The sequence below is a fragment of the Pongo pygmaeus genome, chromosome 21 (assembly GCF_028885625.2).
Source record: "Pongo pygmaeus isolate AG05252 chromosome 21, NHGRI_mPonPyg2-v2.0_pri, whole genome shotgun sequence".
NCBI classification, from domain to species: Eukaryota; Metazoa; Chordata; class Mammalia; order Primates; family Hominidae; genus Pongo; species Pongo pygmaeus.
Genome location: NC_072394.2, coordinates 40,368,743 through 40,383,484, shown reverse-complemented (window position 1 = coordinate 40,383,484; position 14,742 = coordinate 40,368,743). Strand labels below are relative to the sequence as shown.

At 53.5% G+C, this 14,742-nt stretch overlaps 1 protein-coding gene across 1 annotated transcript in view; it reads right to left on the bottom strand.

The window, feature by feature from the left end:
• Positions 1-1,097: 1,097 nt before the first annotated feature.
• VSTM2L (V-set and transmembrane domain containing 2 like) overlaps positions 1,098-14,742 on the bottom strand; it is a 41,388-nt gene continuing 27,743 nt past the window's right edge. Inside the window, exons 2-4 of the mRNA XM_054467810.2 lie at positions 13,524-13,693; positions 11,736-11,786; positions 1,098-1,370 (exon numbers count right to left, since the gene is read on the bottom strand). Coding sequence (XP_054323785.1) covers positions 1,098-1,370; positions 11,736-11,786; positions 13,524-13,693 — 494 coding nt within the window. The remainder of the gene's footprint in view (positions 1,371-11,735; positions 11,787-13,523; positions 13,694-14,742) is intronic.

Below are 14,742 nucleotides of genomic sequence, written 5' to 3'. Positions count from 1 at the left end.
TTTTTTTTAAAACCACTTTATTCAGGTTGGCTGGTAGTCATGGACTGGATCATGTATATAGGGCAACCCACCCCTAGGCAAAGCCCTCGGCCTCTCCCACCTCCCTCACGTCATCACTGAGCTGCAGCAGCCAGAGGTGCGAGCCAATTCCGAGGGGAATTGGGTCCAATAGAAATATTTACAAATAACCAGGGGGCAGGTGTGCCCCTGATCGGGAATCGTGAGGGAATAAAGTACCAGGGGGCCCTTGGATCCCAACAGCTCCAGGCCCTGGGGTGGACTTGGCACAGAACCCAAGAGGGAGCTGGGGCACTGGCGGCTGGCAGAGGGGGACTCCTGGGAGTGCCTTGAAGACCCTCAAAGGGGTCCTGCTGGTGCAAAACTCTGCCTGGGGTCATGGGTCCGAGGGGAAGGCCCCTCCCTTCTGACTCGCCGTGTGACAGGGCAGAGAATCCTGGATCTCCTGCATCCCTGGAGGGTCGCGCAGGGAGCTGAACAGGAAGGACCCGCCAGGAGGTGGTGAGGCATCTCGCTGTTCCCCTAGGCCTCCATGAGTGACCCTGCAGAGCCATCGCCCCAGAAGGGCCCTCCTGGGTTCCCTGGGTCTTCACCAGGGGAGAGGCCCTAGTTCTGCTCAGAAGATTCAAGTCCATATTCAGGGAGGGGTCACTGTCCACACCCCCAGGTCCAAGTGAAGGATGGTAGGAGGAGGGAGGTGAGGCTGGGGGGCCCCGGCTCAGGACAGAATGGGGGACAAGCAAGCAAAGCAAAACACTGGACTCCACAGAAGCTGGTGACAGGAAGGGGGTGGCCCCGGGCCCCAGTATGGTCCCCGCCCCAGTGTTCAGGGCGGTTGGCCCCTTGGTGCCCAGGGCCACCTTCTCCGAGCCAGGTCACCGCAGGGGTCTGAAAGGGCAGGGGTGGGTGGGGCTTACATGCTGAGCAAGGGGTGGTGGAAAGAGGGCCGACATGGTGGCCACAGGCGGCCTCGGGGATGGGGCGCGGCTGGACGCAGGCAGTCCGTCCCCGGTGGTCCGGCGGCTCCTCATGCACTCTGTACAGCGTGGGGGCGGATGGGCAGGGGCAGGGGCATCAGTCTAGAGGCTGCAGGCCTCCTGGTCCACCGAGCGCTTCCTCAGCTCCTTGCCTGGCTTGGGGGGCGGCGGGGCGGGCGCGGCGGGAGGGGCTTCGGGCAGGTGCAAGACGGAGTTCTCCCCTGGCTGCACCCGCAGGTAGGCCTTGACCTTGTGGTGCCGGGCCTTGCCGTCGCTGAAGTCGATGACGCGGCACTCGTAGGTGCCTTCGTCCGTGGGCTTCACCCGGGACAGGCGCAGCTTGTGGGAGATGTTGCTGCCCACCACCTTGACCACCTGGGGGTGACAGAGAGACCGTGACCTGTCCATCCAGTGACAGCGGGGAAGAAGAAGAGTGCGGGGGCGGGGGAGGGTCCCAGGATCGCATGCTAGGGCGGGAGCCCCAGAAACACTCCCACAAGGGCCCACCGAGGTTTGCAGAAGAGTGAGTTAAATAGCAAAAAAGTAAAAGCAACTGCCATGTCCACCAACAGACCGCATAACTAAGCAGTGGCCGGTTCCCTGCATGAAGCACTGCAGAGTGGTCTGAAAGACGGAGCTAGAACTAGGTAAGTCAGCTCAGTGGCAAACAGCAGAGGGAAAGCTCTCACTGCTGCACATTTATGTAAACAAACACAGAAACCTAATCTATACTGGTTTTGGGGTCTTCCGGGTGTGGAAGTTTAAAATAGACAGGAGGGAACACCGGGGCCTCCTCACAGCAGTGGTGGACTCTGGGGCAGAACACAGGGGGGGAAGTGGACCTGGTGTAGACTACAAAGCAAAGTCTTCGTTTAGTCTTAAAATTTACATTTCCTAAAAAAAAAATAATAGAGGTGCCTGCAGTCCCAGCAACTCAGGAGGCAGAGGTGCAAGGACTGTTTGAGCCCAGGAGTTTGAGGCTTGCAGTGAGCCGTGATCACACCCCTGCACTCCAGCCTAGGTGACAGAGTGAGACCGGTCTTTTAAAAACCAAACCAGGCCAAGTGCGGTGGCTCATGCCTGGAATCCCAGCACTTTGGGAGGCCGAGGCAGGTGGATCACTTGAAGTCAGGAGTTTGAGACCTGGGCATGTTGCCTGGGCAACATGGGGAAACTCCGTCTCTACTATAAATACAAAAACTAGCCGGGGGTGTGGTGGTGCATGCCTGTAATCCCAGCTACTTGTGAGGCTGAGGCACGAAAATCCCTTGAACAACCCAGGAGGCGGAGGTTGCAGTGAGCTGAGATCGTACCACTGCACTCCAGCCTGGGCGACAGCACAAGACTCCATCTCAAAAAAATAAATAAATAAAATAACATAACATAATAAAAACCAAAACAAAACAATATAAAGGCGGACGACAAATATATCAGGATGCTAATAACTATTCATTCCACTTGGGGGGAGCAAGGATGTTTGTTATATTCGTCTTTATACTTTGACTTTTTGTTTTATTTGGTTGGGTTTTTACATTTCTATTTTAAAATGGGAGTATCACTTATGTAAAGTGCACACAGCCTGAGGAAATGTTTCCTGTGTGTACACCTGTGTAACCACCGTCCAGAGCAAAGCATGGAACATTCGTGACCCCATAGAGCACACCCTTCACTCAGCAATACTCCCCCCACTGGGGTCCCCCGCTTTCTGACTGACTTCTGTCACCACAGATTTGTTTTTTTCTGTTTTGGAACTCTTGTATGTGTGGCTTCTTTCCTGTGCCTGGCTTTTTCGACACAACCTGTTATCGGTGAGATTTCTCCATGTTGCTGCCTGTATCTTTTTGTTTGTTTGTTTGAGACAGAGTCTCTGTTACCCAGGCTGGAGTGCAGTGGCACGATCTTAGCTCACTGCAACCTCCACCTCCTGGGTTCAAGCAGTTCTCATGCCTCAGCCTCCCCAGTAGCTGGGATTACAGGCACCTGCCACCATGCTCAGCTAATTTTTGTATTTTTAGTAGAAACGGGGTTTTGCCTTGTTGGCCAGGCTGGTCCCGAACTCCTAGCCTCAAGTGATCAACCCATCTCAGCCTCCCGAAGTGCCAGGATTATAGGTGTGAGCCACCATGCCCGGCCATCCATTTGTTCTTTTTCATTGCTGTATAGTATTCCATTGCATGCATACTGCACAATTTGTTTATGTGATCACCCATCGATGGACATTTGTGTGATTTCCAGATTAAAGCTCTCATGAATAAATCTGCCCTGAATATAAAGTTGCTGTGGGTGTTTTTTCAATTAAAAAAGAAAAAGCAGATGGACAGTTACATAAGATACACCACTGGGGAAGCTGGCTGATGGGTACAGGAGACTTAATGACCTATTTTTGAAACTTTTACTGAGACTATAACTCAAAAGATTTTAAAAAAAAAAGGAGTTGGGCCTATGGAGAGGGGGGGTGGTGGTGGGAGGGGGCTTCTTTCCTTTCCTGGCCCCTTCTTCTTAGGAAAAAAAAACAAAAAAACCCCGCCTGCAGCCCCTGTCCTGCCTGGACAGAACAGCGGAGATCAGTTCTCAACTGCCAGCCACTAACCCCTTCTCAGACAGCTTTGTAGGCTCAGGTGAGTGGGCCTCAGACCTGTAGACTACTGGTCCATCTCTTCTGGAGGGACAATGAGCTGGCCTGTTCCTGCCAAGCCCCAGCTCCTAGAGAGGGAATCCCAGCTTCTGGCTCCAGGTGGGATGCCCCTGCTGGTCACCCCTGCAGTGAGGGGGCCAGGATGAGAAAGCACGCCCTCTGCAGGCAGCCTGCAGATGTTTCTGAGCCAGTGCTGGGCACTCACATGTGTGACTTCTAATTGTCTTACCAATCTGCCCTGGGGAGGCCTCTTTCATCAACGCCCCAATGGGAAACTCTTGCTGACCTCACGGCCTTTGCGCATACTGGGCCCTCTGCCTGGGTGGGGTTCCCTGTTCATCTTCACCTGCTTGGTTCCCATTCATGCTAAATGTCACCTCCTCCAAGAAATTGACCCCCTGTCCCCACTCCCTCCTATTTCCTGCATAGCAGTCTTCTCATTTTGAATCGTGTATTTGTCTGTTGACTTGATTTTGGGATCTCTCCCTGGCTAAACCGTACCCCCCATGAGAGCAGGGACAATATTTATTTTGTCCCTGTGAGTGGTTATCACAGAGCCTAGCACTCCATAAATAATCATTAACATTTGTTGAATGAATGGACCCAACCCAAGACCTTCTTTCTCCAACTGAAGTGGTACTCAGATGTCATGCTTTCTAATTTTAAGTCACATGCACATGATGATATGGTTTGGCTCTGTGTCCCCACCCAAATCTCATCTCAAATTGTAATCCCCAAGTGTTGAGGGCGGGGCCTGGTCGGAGGTGACTGGATCATGAGGACAGTTTTCTCCATGCTGTTCTCGTGATAGTGAGTGAGTTCTCACAAGACCTCATGGTTTAAAAGTAGCAGTTTCCCCTTCATTCACTCTTCTCCTGCCACCATGTAAGACATGCCTTGCTTCCCTTTAGCCTTACACCATGATTGTAAATTTTCTGAGGCCTCCCCAGCCATGCAGAACGTTGAGTCAATTTAAATTTAACCTCTTTTCTTTGTGAATTACCCAGTCTCTGGTAGTTCTTTATAGCAGGGTGAATACACATAACGATATCCACTTTGCAGATGGTGAAACTGAGGCTCCTAAAGAAGTGACTCGCCCAGAGGCATGGAGTCAGTGAGTGGCGGAACTGGGAACAGGCTCCATGCGCTCTCACCCTTCCAGTGGTGTGACAGGCTCACCGAGGGACACCAGTGCTGGCAGGGCCACAGGGAAGGGAAGAAGAGAGTGTCCAGCAGCAGGGAGCCTGATCTTCCTCCCTCATGCTGAGCCTTCCCGGCTACCCATCGTCCCCTATATGGAGGGAAAGCCTTCAGCAGAGGCACGGAGGTGGGACCCAGGCAGGACTTCCCCATGGCAAGCAGTGGGAAACCCTCCCAGCTGCCCCTCTGTCTGTGAGGGTGCCCCCTCCCTAGTGCCAGGCCCTGCTGGAGCCCACCCTGTCCCTCTGACTCCATCACCTCTGCCCTGCGGTCCTGTGTGCTCTCTCTGGCGAGTTAGGAGATGCTGTTGCAAATGTGCAGCGGGAGCGAATTACCTCAACATCTGCTTCCCTCACGGATATTAATTATCTTTCATTTGTCAACTCTACAAGGCGCTAATGGAGTAATAATGCAAAGTGCTGGGAGCACTCGCTTCTAGGGAGGGAGCACCAAGCGAGGCCCAGCCCTCGGCCCACCCGCTCCCATCCCCCAGATGGGGCCATGAAGGCCTGGATGGCTCCCCAGGCAGCCAGCTCCCTCCTCCCTGTCACCCCCTCTGCCAACAGACAGATGTGGCCTTCAGGAGCACGAGCTCTTCCTCTCTCAGAGAGGAGGAGGGCAGGGAGCACTGCAGGGAGTGATGGGAGGCCAGGCGCTGACCCTGACAAGTCACCAGCACTCTGGCCTCGGTTTTCTTGGGCTAAATTTGTCCATTCATTCAACAAGCATTTAGCGAGTGCCTACCACAATGAGCCAGACAGATTCCAGTAATGCTGGCACGAGCTGACAGTCTAACGGATAACTTAGACCCCTAACCCATAATCAAGCAACTCAGCGAGTGAACTTCCAACAGGACGAAGGGCGAGGACACACGTCAGACACGACTCCCTCCCAGTCCCTGTGGTCCACGCCTCTAAGCACAATCTGGAGAAGGCAAATAAGATATTTTTAACAAAAATAATAACAGCAACAGTAGTGCCAGTGGCTAATGTTTATGAAGTGCCTGATCACTGTGAGATGATGTGATAAGTTTCATCAATCTTTCTTTCTTTTTTTTGAGACAGGGTCTTGTTCTGTCACCTTAGGCTGGAGTGCAGTGGCGTGATCATGGCTCACTGCAGCCTCAACCTCCTGGGCTCAAGCAATCCTCCCACTTCAGCACCCCCTCCGACCTCCTGAGTAGCTGGGGCCACAGGTGTGCACCACCACTCCTGGCCAATTTTTGTATCTTTTTGTGAAGATGGGGTCTCACTATGTTGCCAAGGCTGGTCTTGAACTCCTGGGCTCAAGCAATCCTCCTGCCTCAGCCTCCCAAAGTGCTGGGATTCTAGGTGTGAGCCACTGCGCCCAGCCACGCTTCATCAATTTTATTTAAACCTCGCAATAGCCCTATGATGCGGGCGAAGAAACTGAGACTCAGAGAGGTGAAGCGACTTTCTCAAGGCCACCCAGCTGGTGACAGAGGCCACACCTTACCCACCCCTCTGGGAGCCTTCTGAACAGTAAACTACAGGTCTGTCTTCTCGTGTCTTTCCGGGGCCCCCAACCCTCCAAGTCTTGGGGAAACCCAGCTCCAAACCTCATCAGAGGCCTCTCCCACAGGAGGAGGCCCAATATCCCACTCCAGGAACAGCCCGTTGGATTTCATCCACCACACATTATGCAGAAAGCCCTTCAGCCCAGCCCTCCAAGGCGACTGGAGAGCCCACGAAGAAAGGAGACCCCCGCATGGCAACCCGGCTGTAAATCATAATCACCTCTGCACAGGCATCGACAGGCCTTAGCAGTGCAATTAAGCACCTAATTACGCTGAAAGAGACAAGGCCGAACCCTGGCCAGGGCCAAGTTCAGCCTCCTCCCTGCTCGCCCCATGGCTCAGGCTTTTCCGGGCACTGCAGGGATACCCCGAGGCCAGCTCACATTGGGCAGGCTGGGATCGTCTTCCAGCCACGCCAGAAGAATGGATTTGTACTCGTGATGCCAACCCTTGCCTTCACGTGGCCTCCTGGCAGAGGTGGAGGCCCCAGGGAAGGTGCTGGAGTGAGGAATAGGGGTCAGATGGCTCCTGCCCCAGGCTGGGCCCTGCAATCAGCCTCTATCAGCTCCACCCGGCACTTCGCTGGCCCCTCAGCATGTTCAGAACCCAACTCAGGGTCTCCCCAGACCTGGGCCCCAGAAGGCCTTACTACTGTAGCCAAACTCTGCAATCACCATTTCTGTTTTCTTTCCGCAGTCCGCACACTCCACCCCTGAACCCACTGACCTCCTCTAAACACCATTGGACCCCTTCCCCTTCTCTCCAGAATCCACATCCCCCAGCACTGGCAAAAGCAAGGTCCAGGGCTTCTCCCATCCGGGCCATCACCCCAGCCTCCTCCCAGATCTACACAACCTTCCAGCCTCTTCTTCCATGACAGCCAGACCAATTTTTTCAAAATGCCCCCAACTTAAACTCTTCGATGGTCCCCATGGTGGCTGACAAGGCCCTTTGAGGTCTCTTCCCAGCCTGCCTCTCAGCCTCATCGGCCACTAGCAATTCCTCCAGCGCACACACCCAGCCAAGTTCCCCACCCCTTGTCAAATCCGCCACACCTCAGTGCTCACTTCAAATAGTACCTCCTCCAGGAAGCCCTCCTGGCACCCCAGGCTAGATAAGATCCCCCGTTATGGCAGCTCTCCTCATTTGGTCACAGTTGTAATTGTATTTTTTATCATGCATGATTATTGGATTAACACCCATCTCCCACATTGGACTGGGAGCACCCAGAGGGCAGGGAGTGTGTATGTGTGAGACCGTGGTCTTTCCAGAGTCATCTTGGTTTAACTCAGCTTCCAACCACGAGCCATTTACAGTGATGAAGTCCCACAGGAAGGACGGTATGTGTGGAGAATTTCACCTCGTCTAAAATTAGGAAGTTGTGGACTATCTCTGTTTGCAAAACTGGTTAAGGGGAAAATTAACCTCAATTCTAGCACAAAGGACTTTAGTGAGATCGAAAGAAAAACTTCCAGAACTTGAAAATGGCCAATAAGCAGAAATGTTTGCCTGAGCCATGGAAATGATTCCACTTAACAGTGGAATCCTTAGCAGATGCAAGCTACCAAGGGAGATATTTTTAGGCCAGGGTCCTTCCCTGGGCCCAAGTTAAATGAGATAATTCATATAAAGTGCTCGTCATGGCTCCTAACATATGGTAAGCACTCAATAAATGTTAGCTGCTATATTATTATTATCATTATTATTTTATTACAGATGCCTGTCCTCCCACATAAATGATCTCCTTATGAGAGCAGTGGTGCGATCTCAGCTCACTGCAGCCTCCGCCTCCTGGGTTCAAGCAATTTTCCTAGCTCAGCCTCCCAAGTATCTGGGGCTGCAGGGGTGCACCACCACACCTGGCTAATTTTTGTATTTTTAGTAGAGACGGGGTTTCACTGTGTTGGCCAGGCTGGTCACGAACTCCTGACCTCAGATGATCCGCCCACCTTGGCTTCCCAAAGTGCTGGGATTACAGGTGTGCACTGTGCCCAGCATTTGAATTTTTTTTTTTTTTATTCCCTTGCCCACGTGCTGCTTCTTGCTAGGAATAGGAGTTTTATGAGTCACAAATTCATGTTAACAAGTTTCCACCCTAGGAACCGCTGTCATTCACATAGCCTAATTCATGGCACTTTACAGTTTCCAAAGCGTTTTCATATATGCCTTCAACAACAGCTAACTGAGGAAAAGGGAGAATCGAGGAGGTGGCAGAGCTGGAACCAGGACTCAGCTCCTGGGACGCTAAGTGCTGGCCCCACTGTGTCCTCACAGTCCCCACCCGGCAGTCAGCACAGCTCACTCTCAGAGTCTGAATCTTTACAAGGCCAACATGGCCACCCTGGCAGGTTCACAAAGCCCTCCCCACACCAAGGCCCTCGAAGCTGACAGCACTTTCTTACCCTCAACCTTGGACCATTATTATTTGATCACAGATGCCTGTCCTCCCATGTAAATGATCTCCCTATGAGATTCTGGGATTCCACCAGCCTGTAGACTGCACTATTTGGCTTAGACAGTGTTTTTCAAAAGATGTAATTAGGTCCCAATAGTTGAAACTCAGGAGATATTCCACTAAAATCGGGATTTTTAGAAGTCACAGGAATATAGGGCCTAGGTCCCTGCCTGGCTCAGCTGTTCCCTGTAGACAGCTGTTCCCTGTAGACAGCGGGCCTGGCTCAGCTGTTCCCCGGGCCCCCACAGGAGCTCTTTCACTCGTTCATATCATGTCACCGGTATGCATACGTGAACAGACATGGGATCCACCCTGTGGTGGCATGTCTACATAAAAACATCTGGCCGGGCACGGTGCCTCATGCCTGTAATCCCAACAGCTTGGGATGCTGAGGCAGGAGGATCACCTGAGGTCAGTTCGAGACCAGTCAACATGGTGAAACACTGTCTCTACTAAAAATACAAAAAAAAATTAGCCAGGCATGGTGGCATGCTCCTGTGGTCCCAGCTACTGGGGAAGCTGAAGCAGGAGAATTTCTCGAACTCAGGAGGCGGAGGTTGCAGTGAGCCGAGATCGCGCCACTGCACTCCAGCCTGGGTGACAACAGTGAAACTCCATCTCAAAAAAAAAAAAAAAAAATCTGTGTATGGGTTCACACACACATTGGCCTGGGCGTATGTCTGTGTGTGTGATAGTTATTCAACAAGTATTTATTGGGTACCTACTACACCATGCCAGGCTCTGTGCTAGACTCTGGAAATGCAACAGTGAGTCAGGCAGGCTCAGTCCCAGCGCCCCTCATCTCTGGAGGAGACAGTCATGAAACAAAAACTCACACAAGTGGATAATGACAACCAGAAATACAGCCAGTAGGGAAATGGGAGGGGCGCCAGCTGGGTCACAAGTTCAAGGCACGCTTCCCCGAGCTGAGCTCTGTGGGAAGAGAGAGAGGAACAGCTTTGCAGGCAGGCGGACCAGCCTGTGCAAAGGCTTGGAGGTAGGAAGGAATGGGAAGGTGGAAAGGCTGCCAGGGTTGGGAGGGGAAGGGGAGTGAGGTCAGGCAAGAGGAGGTGAGGCTGGAGGGTGCGCAGAGCAATCGTGCAGAGTTCTGAAGGCCACGGAGAAAAGTCTGGGCCACCTCCTCAGACTGCAGGAATCCAGGGAGTACCTGTGTATTAGGAATGGTTTTTCTTGTGGCGCTGTCTGCATGAGGAGCTTGACCCATGCCTGTTTGTGCATTTCCTAACCAGACCCTCGGAGGCCCAGCTGGTGCAGGAATTGCAGGGGCTGGGGGTGGGGGGTTGGGGGTAATTGCACATTCATGCTGAGCACATTTATTTTATTTAACTAATTAGCATCGTCGCATTTCCCTCATGTGGGACCCAGCAGCCTGGAATTCTAATCCTCTAAATCAATTAGATTACTCTCTCCTTTGCCAGAGCCGCTCCTTAAACCCCAGGCAAAATTATAGGAGAAAGGGTTGTGATGAACGGGGTATTAATATGCACACAGATCTACCTGCCTGGGCTTCACGGATGGGTGTTCGGGCCAGAAACGGGGCGTTGGATATGGATGCGCCCTTGGCAGAAGGTTGGGGGTGGACCCACAGCCACCCTGAGCTGGATGAAAATGGCTTGAATTTTCAGACCCCAACTGTGCCCTGGGCCAGACAGCACAAATGATGCTTTGAAGGTCCTTGCTCTCTTGCCCACCCCCTCCCGCCTGAAGGGGCTGCAGAAGCCTCCTCCCTGGCCTCTCTGCCTCCACGATGCCACCTCTGATGCCCAATATGGCACCCCAATGACTCCCCGTGCCCACTCTCCACATGGTGACCTCGGTTTGGGGATGCGGCTCCTCTGTTCATCCCTGTCAAATTGGCCTTGGGGTCCTGAGCTCCCCTACAAGTCCTTGAAAAGTTGTGGAAGAATCAAGCAAAAAAGGCTGAATTTAGAAAGGTTTCCCCGCTATGCGCATGCGAGCACACACAAACACACATGAGCATGCACGCACACACGCACATTCATACCCCCACAGGCACCTGCCTTTTCTGAGTGTGTTGCTGGTAGATGTGTAGCCTCCTGCCAGGCTGGCCTCATGCCCCATGCACAAACCTTGCCTCATTGCATGGCCACATGTGTCCCCGGGCAGGTCCCCTCCACTCCGTGTTCTCTCCCTGGTTCATCTCCTTTCTCCTGTCTGCCTCTCCCAGGACTGGCTTTGGGTGCCCTCTCCTTCACAAAAGCCATCACTCCCTGAACTCCCCTGGGCCCCAGCTGCACTGGCCTGCAGCACAGCCCGGTGACAAAGAGCTTGAGCCCTGAAGCCAGGTAGCTCAGCAACACCAGTCACCCTTGGCGTGACCTCTGGCAATTCCTTGACCTCCTGAGCCTCAGCTGCCCCACCTGCAAAATGGGTGAATGCTTGGCCCTTCTTATAGAGCACGGCTATTAACAAATGAGTCAACAAATAAGAAGGCCTGGCCAGTCCTGAAATCCTTTGGCTAGAGTGCCCCCACCCCGTCCCCAGGGCCAGATCACCGAGTGACCCTGAGATGGTGTAACACTCAGTCATGATAGGGCAAAAAAAGCTGGCTCAGGCTCATTAGACCTCGTTGGTTCCCCAAATAAAGAATGCTGCTGAGACAAGCATGAAGGCACTAGGACGCACACAGCCTTGGCCCCAACAGGAGAAAATGCATCTTCTCTCCCCTGTCATTTTTTGTGCCCATCACTGAATGAACTTGAAAAATCTCTGGCTTTTAAAAAACAGAGCAGGGCCATTTTTTTCCCTTCTCTTTTTCTTCTCTTCCATCTTCTTGCCCAAGCTCCCTGCTGAACTGGACCCCAATTTTTTTTTAAGTCACAGCTGTGCCCTCCATTAGAGCCCTTTCGAGAAGTCATTATCAAAACTCACACTTATTTTGGTTGCCTCCTTCCCTGCGTCTTCCTGCTGAGATGCTTTTAGCTGTTGGGAGCGGGGAGGGGCAGAGAGAGCAGAGACAAGGTGTTAGCACAGGGTGGGGGTGGGGTGGCAGTGTGGGGAGACACATTATAGGGATACGGACAACTGCTAAGATTCTCATGACAGCAGATGAGGCTTGGGGGCCATGGAGTCTGGAGTTGGGGTCCCTTTCTGTATCCACTCAGGGGATGGAGGGAAGGTCAGAGCAAAAGAAGATAATGGAAGTACGCAGAAAACTGACAACATTTGTGCATTTAGATACACAAGGGTACTTTGGTATATATTGGAGGGAGTGTGAACAGGCAGAAATCTAAGCATCGGCTTGGTACGTTGCTAGGAGCGTGTTTGTACCCTTGAGTGACTCTGAGAGTGTGTTTGTACCTTCAGGTGTGTCACCCATGTGAACGTGTGTGCAGATGCTGTGGGAACCCTGCCCACATTCCCCACCTTTGCAAACTGACCCTGGAGGCTTCCAACCGCAGATACCTGCAATGATTTGCCTAAGGGCTTTCTCTGGCCACTGGAGTCCTCTAAGCCTGCATGTGGCAGGGCTGGAAGTGTTGGGGAGCTGACACCCCCAGGAGCAAGACAGAGTTTGATATGCCCTTGGGCACATGTAAGACACTCTTTCATGAACATGGGGAGTGTATGAGCGTGCCAATGCGTGTTTGTGAATGTGTGCAGATACATGTGTTCATATATGAATGGGTGGGCAGATCTCTATGTGTTTGCGTGTTCATTAGTGTATACATATGTGTAAGGATGCAAATGATTCAGATGGAGTTCCTCCAAGAGCTGACCTTGAGACAAAGGTCAAGTAGTTTATTTGGGAGGTGATCCTGGGAAATACAAGTCGGGGAGAAGGTGAGTGAAACCAAAAAGGGAAGAAAGTTAATAACGGGGGGTATGTTGTTGGTTAGTTACCACTGTAGGCAATTGGAGCTTCATCCCACCGGGAACTCGGGGAAACAGTGAAGAACATGCTTCGGTCATCCCAGCTAAGGGTGAGGGAGCTGGGGCATTCATCCTCCAACTTTGCGGGTCATTGGTGGGGGATGCTCCTGCTTATTGAGTCCCCTGCTCCTCCTGCTTGCCTTGCTGGCCGGCAGGCGCTTGTGTCCAGAGAAAACCCTCAAGCAGAGCCAGAGAGGCTGGCAGTCGGCTGGTCCCAGGGCATGCTGCACAGCGGGCATGGGGCAGAGCCCCCATAGCATCTGCTCTACAGGTGTGTACATACGAGCATGCACGTGTAGAGGGGTGAGCACATGTGCAGCCAAGGGTGTGCTGGGAGCCTGGTGCATGCATGCGTGTGTGCCTGTGAATGAACTCAGCATTTGCAGAGCTCTTTATAAAAAGGCTGCCCACGTGGCCTGGAGAAGTGGTGGGAAGTGAGTCACAAGACTCACCTTGCTCTGTAACCTGAAGCCGGCTTGTCCCTCTGGCCTCAGTTTCCTCACCTGTACCCCGAAGGGAGGCCCTCTGTGCTCTGGAAGACCCTTCTTGCTGTGGCCATTTTAAGTGCTCAGCCTAGCTCTGCCTCCTGCCCGTTCCCCCAAATAAGCCTCCATGATCACCTAAAACCCCCACCCCAGGAGGAAGAAGGGAGGGAGACAGCTGTGTGGTGTGGAGAACAGTGCTGGAGCCCATATCCCTCAGGGGAGAAGAGGGGCAGAGAAATACCCCTATCCCAGGGACCAGGACTTCCCCAGCCCAGCTTGGGCATCTCCCCAAGGGCATTACCTGGTTTGAGGCCCACGCCTGCTTGTCGGTCCAGTCCCGGTGGCTCCGTACATACCACCACTGGATCTCCAGCGAGTAGGAGGGGGAGCCGCTGCCGCGGAAGGAGCAGGCCATCTCCACGTCCTCGCCCGTCCGTGCTGTCATGTCATGGGGTGTCTCTGTGAACAGGGCTGTGCAAGAAACAGGGGGAAGAGTGGCGGGGCTCAGGAAACCACAGGGCTAGTGAGTGAGGGAGATGGAGAACGTAGGAGCAGCTGGCCCTGCACGGTGGGGGATGGGTGGAGGGGGTGGGGTGACCTGCAAGCCTGTTGGTGGGAGTGGTCTGGCTTCAGGTGGGCACCCGGGAAGCTCAGCAAGGCAGGCCAAGTGTGTGTGTAGCAGCCAACATGAGATGGGGATGAGGGAGTAGGTGTCGGCTGCCACACCAGCAGCCGGGCGCTGTGGGAGAGCACGCCAGGGATCAGAGAAGGCCTGGGCTGGATGTGGACAGCAAGAAGGCCAGGGAGGAGCTGCCGCTTCCATCAGCTCTTCCAGGTTCTTCCAGTAACCCAGCTTGGTTCCCCTCCTGAGTTACTCCAGTGTCCATGTACAGCAGCCAGCGCCATCTTTGCAAAACCAAATCAGATGTGGCCTCTCTCCTGCTTAGAACCCTCCCCTGTGACCCCAGGTATGGGGATCGGCACCCATTCCCCTGGCTTCCTCCGTGTCCTGTGGACACGCCTCCCTTTCTGGCCTCACTCTTGCTCCGGCTGTTCTCCTTCTGGAATGCCCTTCCCTCCACCCCTATTTGCCCGGCTGGCTCCTTCAGATCTGGCAAAGCTCAGCTCAAATGTCACTCCCCGAAAGGTCCTCCTTAAGGATCCTGAGAAGGTCCCCCACCTCCTGCCCTGCCCTGTTGCCTGTGGCAGCTCCGGGAGGACAGGGACACAGAGCTCCCGCAGCTGACAGTTGCTGGTGCAGAGTAGCTGCTCAGTGGATGGAATGGGTACAGAATTCTCCACCCTCTCAGGGCACCCAGGGTGAGGTGGAAGCCACTCCTGCCTCCTGCCCCATGCAGAGCCCAGCTCTCCACCACAGCCCAGGGCAGACTGTTCCCCTGGCCCAGCAGGAGCCCTGCCCCATCCGTCATCCTCCATCCCACCAGGTAAATGAGAAAACATCCCCACTTCATGTGGCCCAGCGCCCCTCCCCACCATATGTTCTGTCTCCTGTCTCCCCA